The following is a 9,040-nucleotide window of genomic DNA, read 5'->3' on the forward strand; positions in this document are numbered from 1 at the left end:
CTGTAATGGAAGGTGTAAAATTTGAATTCAATGATATAATATCATTGTATAAGAAAAAACGATGTTGAGTGAAGAGTGGAGACGGTCAGTCAGCCTATAATAAGTATATTTGATGATATTATTGTGAATAAAGTAATTTATATATAAGTATAATATAACCTATTTACGTTGAACCATGTTTTAAATTTTCAATCCTTAGCTATAAAAGTTGAATATTTTATAAATTTTTAACTACAAAATAATTGTTAAATTTTGACGAAAAATCGAACTTTAAATGCTTATAAAAAAAAATTGTGCCTAGGTATGTATTTTTAATATTTTTCAACTGCTATTATAAATTATAATCAATGATGATTTCTTTATACTTATATAGATAAGTAGGTACCTACATAGTACATAGGTAACTACAATTATCGTTATCTGCGATCTGATAACCTAAGTACGACACCAACGACCATACCACGTATACCAGTTCTCGTCCGATCACTGAAGTTAAGCAACGTCGGGCGTAGTTAGTACTTGGATGGGTGACCGCTTGGGAACACTACGTGCCGTTGGCGTTTTTTCTTTTGTCCCTCTGTAAAATCTACATAAAAATAATACCGTTTTGAATATTACATAAACAACATATTACTGCATTAGTGTATTATATATTGACTAATGCCTACCGTATAGGCGTATTACATATTTAATGGTTCACATGGTCCACACGACCACCCGGGTAATTTGTCTAAGTAATAAGTAGTAACTATTATGAGTTATATCATTACTATAATGTTATTATTTAAAAGCTTAAAACATTAAACATTCAAACAGTAACAATAGGTACATACTTAATAATATATTATACAATATAATATTATCTATAAATTAAATTATAATTTATAGTTAAATTAATAACTATTGTACTATTTTTATTTCATTTTTGTAGACTATAGGTCTTGTATAACTTTTGTTTTGAGAATACCTATTACACTCCTATTATAGTATATATAATGTAGGCTGTAGGTACATAATTCAAAATTTATACGGCAGTATTACTGGCGTTTAATAATATGCTCATTGCTCGGAGTATAGGTAATCAGTAGGGCTCGGAAGTTGATGACCTTAAAAACAATAAAAAATGACCATAAAAATGACCATAAAAATAGCAAAAAATGTCCTAAAAAAATGACCTAAAAAAATTACATATATCAGTTTTATATTAATAAAAATACATTTTTTTAAATATTTTACTCTATTTTACTATAAAATGCTTACAAATTATTTAAAAATCAAAATCATTGCATTGTACAATTAGAGAGTATTTTATATTATCGAAAGTAAATGAACGACGATTATCTGTTAATAAATTTTTATATTTGGAAAAACTTCTCTCCACGTCTACTGAAGTGATTGGGGCAAATCTGAAATGGACCAAATCATCAGCACTGAAATCATCCGGAAAACAATCACTTGAAGCTTCTTCATCATTTAAAATTTTAGAAATTGTTGACAGTTTGAAATCCAGTATTTTTGGCAAGTACCGCATTAAATTTGTTTTTTATTTCATTTCCAATTCTATTAACTGCTGCTGATTCGATTTTAATTAAAATATCTTGTACAATTTGTATTGAATCATAAAGCCTGAGTCCTGAAGTTTCTAACTTGGTAATAGAATCGGCCAGAGTTCCAAAGTTTGCGTTAATGTAAATTAAATTATGTTTTACATAATCATCGCTTATAAGATCCTGTGCTTTTTCAACTGACGTAGAATCATCTTTGTTTAGTCCCATAATAATAGTTTTCAAAATTTCAAAATGTTCACAAAAATAAGTAGCAGCTTTTAACCATGTACCCCCATTTTGTCAATACCGGTTGTGGTGGTAGAGGAATATTAGGTGCCATTTCCTTGAAATATTGAACACGTGATGGACATTTCAAAAATATTTTTTTGATGTTCGATTTTGATTAACTGATCTACTTTTGGGAAGTGTTTTCGAATCTCTTCCGCAACCCTATGTAATCCATGGGCCAAACAACTTACGTGTTCCATTTTAGAGTACAGGATTTTTAGACCTCTGCCAGCTTTCATCATATAGGGAGCGGCATCACTTAAGAACAACAAAATATTGTCATGCTTTATTCCTTGAGGCCATAAAATATGTAGAGATGTATCTAATAATTGGGCGATGGAGGTATGGTTAGCTCTTTCTAAAATTTCTGAATTGAGCAAAAATATTTTCCCCGGGCCTCCGACTTCCAATGTACCGACAATCACGTTAGCCACATACCGTCCTACTGAATCCGTGGTTTCGTCTATAGAAACCCATAGCTTTTGGTTTTCGCAATAACTTCTTATTTTGTTAATACAGTCTTCGTAACATTGAACAACATAGGTTTTCCTTAGCGTTGATTCGTCAGGAATACTTTTGTGCGTGTATTTTTCCAAAAATGCACGTAATAATTCATTTGATATTTTGTGTAGGGGAATATTGGCTGATAAAAGAGCTTGACATAAATCGTAATTAAAAGTAGATTTTTTTGACGACTTAGTAATAAAACTTTGACTTTCTTTTAAATGTTTGCGCTCTATACCATTTTTATGTTTTATACGGGAAATGTGTTGTTCAATAGTAAATTTTTTTTCTGAGGCCACCTTTACTTCACATACTTTACAATAAAGAACTGTGCCATCGGAAGAAAAAATATCGTCGCCGAATTCCGACACAAATGCACGCAGACGAGCACTAACCGACGTTTTAATTTTCGGCATTTCGAAAATATTACGAAAAATAATAAAATGTAGGTATAATAGGTATTATTCACTTTTACACGACAACGAAGTGACGACTGTAATCGGCGAGATAAAATCGGATACTAATCGAATATAAGGAAAAAATAATAAAATGTAGGTATAATATTATTCATTACAATACGACAACGACAAAATGTAATCGGCGAGATAAAATCGAATAGGTACTAATCTTAGTCCGTGGTAATTCCAAGTTTTAAGTCATCGGCATAGACAAGAAACGATAAGAAGTGAATACTAGTGTGAAATCAGTAAAAATGACTAAAAATGTCGAAAAATGAGCTAAAATTGTCGAAAAATGACCTAAAAATGTCAAAAAATGACTTAAAAGTAAAGAAAGCCAAAAAATGCATAAAAATGCAAAATAAAATTTAGTTTTTCAGTTTCACATGCTAATAAAACACATTTGTAGCCAGGAGAGCATCGTCTAAAGAGTTCCAAAAAAAAATGCAAAATGCCTCAACTTCCGAGCCCTAGTAATCAGTAATCACTTTTAAATTACAATTTACAATCCACAACCCACAGATTCAGTGTTGAAATGAATATAGAAATTGTATTTGCATAGAAATTTGTGGAAATTCTTTTATTCTTTAATTTATACATAAATAACTGACCTTAACCGCATAACCATACCATAATTATTAATTATAAGTTAGAGCTAAACAGTTTGTTATTGACTTGTCGAATATATTTTATTTTTATAATTGTATTATAAGAAAATAATTATTACCGTTTACTCTGAAAATGCTTAATTGTCAATGGTACGAATATATATATATATATATAAAGCTATAAAGATAGTATTTTGTTATCGTAATTTAATGTAGAGTCTTGACACAAAATATATTCCACGGGAGCCTTAGCCCTTATGTCGGCCGGCAATGTCCTAGTAAGGCCAATTTAAACGCGTGGGCTATACACGGACACATACCTACTGCAGTGCAGCCACTGCCTACTACGATTTAACTTCAGTAATAATAAATTGTGAGGTATATGATATATTTGTAACTAATATTCTGATGAACAATTCACTATGATATATTGATCCACCATGGTACCACCCAACTTCATTAAGTCCGTTTCACATGGACGCGTATCGTACTCGCGTGTTCTTATTTTACATTGATTAAGTTCATACGCGCCATACTGGTGAAGGAAACGCAACTACAACTGAATGTAGTTTTCTACAATGAATTAAAAATATTAGTCAAGATGCTTGCTACCCTGCGATTTTACATCTTTAACTACTCAAAATTACGCCCCTTAATAGCTCACTTAGTATACGCTAAAAATCTAAGGTACGTAAAGACTGAAGAATATATAACTATTGGCTATTACATACGTTAAGATAATGTTTAGATTGGAATGCTAAATACTAATATTTAGAATTTAGATACTTATTACAATATTATTCCCATCGATAATACCTGATACCTGTATAATATACCTATTTATATATTAATATTAGCAAACATCAATTTAATATAACTATACTGTATTATTAGAAAATTATAATACAGTTAAATAAATTAATATTTTGTCAGAATTTAATGCAAACATATTTAAATCCAATGATACGATTATTTTTTCGTATTTTATGTGAAGCAAAAAACTACAGATTTTAATCTTCAATTCAGCATGAATATTTAGACAAAAATTGTCACTCCTCACTATATTATACGTATATAGCTAGGTACTAATATAGCTCAGTTGGTATACGTATCAGCTATTATTAATGTAATTTATTGTAATATAATATTTATTGTATATTATTTAATTGTAATTGATTTGGCTGAAATAACTAAATAAATATATTAATATGTAAAAAAATAAGTGCACATTTTTAAAGTTTAATTGTTTTAATATTTTAAAGTCATAAATATTTTAACTGAAAACTCTTTACTTTCCTTGTATTGCTTTGTAAATGACAACCGACGGTCATTTTTAAAAAAATATTTATAAGAATAGGAGAGCTTACTAAGTAAGTCTTCTTCTGCGTAGTCGGTTTGAATTCAATTAATTCAATAATTTTAATCAATCATCGATACAATAATATTATGATATTGATATTATACTTAGTAATATAGGCTGACTCTGCTTAGAATCATTTTTCGCATACAAATCAAAAAATAGTTAACATGTTACATATTTTAATTTACTGACTATAGTCGTCGTCGGCTCGTCGCCCACTTGGAAGATTTCTTAATTTTTTAATTTTATATGCTCTAATACATCATGAATATGCAAAATTATCAATTTTGTTGGTCAAGATATTTAATTAGTTTTTATGAATTATAGTTAAGTATCAGAAGTTGAATGTTATTTTTAACTTTTTATTTTTTAAGTTTTTGTACTTTTGATGCTTAAATCATGTAGTATACTATATGTATAATATAATTTAAGTGGCAATGTATAGGTAATAATTACGGTATAGCTCGCGTGGTGGGCCATTAATTGACCTATTCGGAAACCGGATTAGACTATTATGGAATATAGAAACATAATATTATTATATAATTATTACAATACGCACACATTATTATTGCATTTTAATTTTTATTGGTGTACTGTATTGGTGTAATGTACGTGCGTCGAAGACAATTAAATACTGCCACTTAATTGTATCGACAATTTATTCATATTATAGTACCATTTAACGATCTTGACTAAATATTATGTTACCCATCTATTGACTATATTAGCGGTCGACTGTCATAATCTATTGCCTATTGCCCGCTACATTATACCTAATATTATCATTGTTTGTTTGCATAGAAATTGATGAATATAGGTATATAATATATAAGTAGGTTTCTATATTAATTAATAATTATTATGATTTTAAATTTAGGTTCGCTCCGACCGCGGCAGTCCGACAGTCTTCACTCTTCAGTATAGTGTAGCCGCCAGCCTCTGTTGTTCGTATAATGTTATCATTTTCAGTTTAAATTGTTTAGGTTTGCGTGTACCTATCATAATAATAGTTCCATCGTAAGATTATTAGAAGTACATTTTATTTTCGAATGTTATTTCTGTGTGGCGTATTTCAATAATTTATTTATGTAGTTGTGTTTTAAATTTTAATTCTTATATTACTCGTTTTGATATTCAACACGTCTTATTTGCCAAGTATTATATTAATATACAATATACATGTAATTTATACTTTCATCTGCCGTTAAGAGAAACATGTCCACACAAGAAGTACCAGAGACTACAGTAGGTACTACACCCGAATCATCTGAGCATTCTGAGTCCACACGTAAACAGTCTACGGAAGAAATAATCATTGAGATGAACTTATTTACAATTGATGATCTAAAAACAAAAAGTCTGCAGTGACTTTATCCAAAATTTGTAAGAGCGTCCCAATATTAACATGCTTGAACTTTAAAAATGAAGCTGAAAATCCTATTGTATCTTTTGAATTGATGGATACTATTTGTAAGAACTATTTTAGAGTGATGATGGCATCTGCTTTCGCTTATCTTATACCAAATAAAGAGGACGAATTTTGTTTATTTTTAAAGAAAGCACACTTGCTTCATCAATATCAGTTTTTTGCTACAATTTCGCCTCAGAATCATCCGAGTTCTTCTATTGATCATGAACATGAATTAATTTATAAAGTTTACGTAAATACTCAAGCAGCTATCAATGGATCACATATAGAGTACGATGTTCAAATAAAGTTTTTAAAAGAAAATGATCTAATTGAGGAAGTTGAAAATGAAATAACTGTTACAGAAGGAGTTCTAGAAGCAGTCAAATTAGCTAATTTTATTTTTTGTTGGTAGGAGGAGGAACACGTGTGTGTTTGTTTTGGCAGAATTTTTGATTTGGGCACTTGTAGGTATCTGCCATGCTCAGGTGGAGGATGGCAGCACTTGTTTTCCGGACACCGTGACTTGCCCGAAGAAAAATGCCACCCATGGCCGAGGATCGAACCCGGGTCGGCTGCATCGCATAGTCCGCTCGGCCCCTCCGTCCCCCACTTTTAAACTATTTAGTTTATTGTTATACTATTTTATACTATTACACCAATGACATTTTCAAACGCCTACAATGTTTTTGACAACAACTAATATTCAACTAATAGTAAAATAAATTACCTAGTACCTACTTTAATAACAATATAAATATATCATAAAATAAAGCTACTGTAATATAGACCTTCTTCGCTCAGAAACGTTTTTCGTGTATAATAATGTAATACAAATTTAACACAGCGACGATGACACTTGTCCACCTTATTAATTTATTATGAAAATTAAATTATTTTTTATTTATTGTACCTTATTCGATCGTAATTAACGCATAGATAATATAAGAATGGATAGGACATAAGAACTTATCACATGAAACTTTAATGATACTATTTTTAAGGTTACCTATATGGGACAAAAATTGGAATCCCGGAAAAAAAGTCCGACAAGAAAATTATTATACGGAAAAAAAGTCCGGTTTGATTTATTGTTTCATAAAAAATATTAAAACTTATTTAATTAATTCAAAATTAATAATATATATGATTGGTATGATCTAATATAATTTAAAACTATAAAGAATTAAAATTTCACGTCGTTATACAATCTACAGAAATAGAAGGTAAGGTAGATAAAAAAATATACTAGAATATATGATAGAAAAATCGTGTACATTAAAAGGCAATAAAGATAGCACAATTAATCTGTATTATAAGATAAAATATCATAAAATTTTATTTTTTTTTAAATTAAACCGGACTTTTTTTCCGTGTACTTTTTTTCCGGCTCCCCAAAAATTGATATGATAGTTGATAAATCATAGATAATATAAGATGATAAATAATAATAAATATTAAATAACATAATTTTATTCTGTAATAACTAATAACATTCCCCAAAAAAAGCACACGGCCCCATATGGAACTGGTATAGGCATGTCCTATCCATTCTTATATTATCTATGAATTAACGTTATTTGAATAATACAAATTGCTGAGAACGTCGCGAACGGTTTTTACTTTATTTTTACTCAATGAAACTCGGTGACGTTTTGGAAACGTTATAGAATTTGTGACAGAACGATGAGAACGATGAGAACGATGAGAACGATGAGAATACCTGAATACATATAACAGGGACCTATGCCATGTTCGTGATGGCTGTTGTACGAGCAGTACTGCCGCCGTCGGCGACTAAACGGAGGAAGAGTAGCGACTAGCCCATGCGATCCTGGTATGCCTGCTCCGTAACGATATCCCAGCATTTGCTTCCCGGTTGGGTTAGATTTGACAACGGACTGAAAATAATAGTTTTTTGTACAGTTTCATTGATATGACTTTAAGTCCCTACTCCTTGGCAGTGGCGCAACTAGGGCTAAATTTTTTTTTTTTTTTGGGGGGGGGATGTTGCTCCCTCCTGATATTACATAAAAAGTAACCCGTGGGGGCTTGTAAGAATAAACAAATATTATACAAAAAAAAATATTTATTTACTCAAATTAATTTTTTTACAATAATAGTATACTATATCTGTGGTAATCAAAATAAAAATCCCCGGACTACAATATTAGTTTATATTACTCACAAACACGTCATAAAAATGATTGAGCAAATATTTTTTAAACGCTCCAATTAAATATCACATGAATAATATTTAACTACAAATATATACTTATAGCATTAAATATCATTGAAAAAATAAAAATTTAAGTAGAGATTAAAGAAAAATTAAATTAAAAAACAAATCTATGTTCAAAGTTTAAATATATAGGTAAGTAGATAGGTAATATAGGTACCTAACCTATATTAAATACAATTTAACTTAGGTAATTCTTAATATTTATATTATAATTTTCAGGCGTTAACAATAATAATTTTTTTATATTATATATTAATATATTATAATATATCCCCAAAATAAAATAATAATATTTTGACGATAAGCAAAATGTCAATATTAATAATAATTATTATTATTAGAAGTCGATTTTACAAGTTTTATTTATATATACAATATTTAAAAGATTATAAAATAAAAAATAAAAATATTTCGAAAGATCGAAATGTCAAATAATCCAAATAATTATCAAATAAATAAATAATCAATGAATGTAGGTAGCAGGTACCTAATCTTTTAAAAAGACTATTACCATAATGTGTTAAAACAAAATAATATTATTGTTAATTTTTGAAAATTATTTATTATATTTTAATTTTTTAATGAAAAATAGGTATACTATACTACTAGTAAGTATAATATT

The 9,040-nt window shown here is 29.0% G+C and overlaps 2 protein-coding genes and 1 pseudogene across 2 annotated transcripts; 2 read left to right on the top strand and 1 right to left on the bottom strand.

Moving 5' to 3' along the window:
- Positions 1-446: 446 nt before the first annotated feature.
- On the top strand, positions 447-560 carry LOC132937720 (5S ribosomal RNA; annotated as a pseudogene).
- A 1,316-nt stretch (positions 561-1,876) lies between these two features.
- Positions 1,877-2,827, bottom strand: LOC132949054 (uncharacterized). The gene has a single exon (XM_061019813.1). It carries the CDS (start codon positions 2,753-2,755, stop codon positions 1,877-1,879), a length of 879 nt encoding a protein of 292 aa, XP_060875796.1. The 5' UTR covers positions 2,756-2,827.
- Positions 2,828-5,983: 3,156 nt separating this feature from the next.
- On the top strand, positions 5,984-6,591 carry LOC132949062 (uncharacterized). The gene is made up of 2 exons (XM_061019825.1): positions 5,984-6,056; positions 6,110-6,591. Exons 1-2 carry the CDS (start codon positions 5,984-5,986, stop codon positions 6,589-6,591), a joined length of 555 nt encoding a protein of 184 aa, XP_060875808.1.
- Positions 6,592-9,040: the final 2,449 nt, after the last annotated feature.

This window comes from Metopolophium dirhodum, chromosome 1 (assembly GCF_019925205.1).
Source record: "Metopolophium dirhodum isolate CAU chromosome 1, ASM1992520v1, whole genome shotgun sequence".
NCBI lineage: Eukaryota > Metazoa > Arthropoda > Insecta > Hemiptera > Aphididae > Metopolophium > Metopolophium dirhodum.

What these genes read in the sequence shown, in the direction of transcription:
- LOC132949054 (XM_061019813.1), bottom strand. Translation starts at nt 2,755, where the DNA reads ATGCCGAAAATTAAAACGTCGGTTAGTGCTCGTCTGCGTGCATTTGTG.
- LOC132949062 (XM_061019825.1), top strand. Translation starts at nt 5,984, where the DNA reads ATGTCCACACAAGAAGTACCAGAGACTACAGTAGGTACTACACCCGAA. An exon ending in TGAGCATTCTGAGTCCACAC is followed by an intron (nt 6,057 to 6,109) that starts GTAAACAGTCTA and finishes TTTACAATTGAT; the next exon opens with GATCTAAAAACAAAAAGTCT.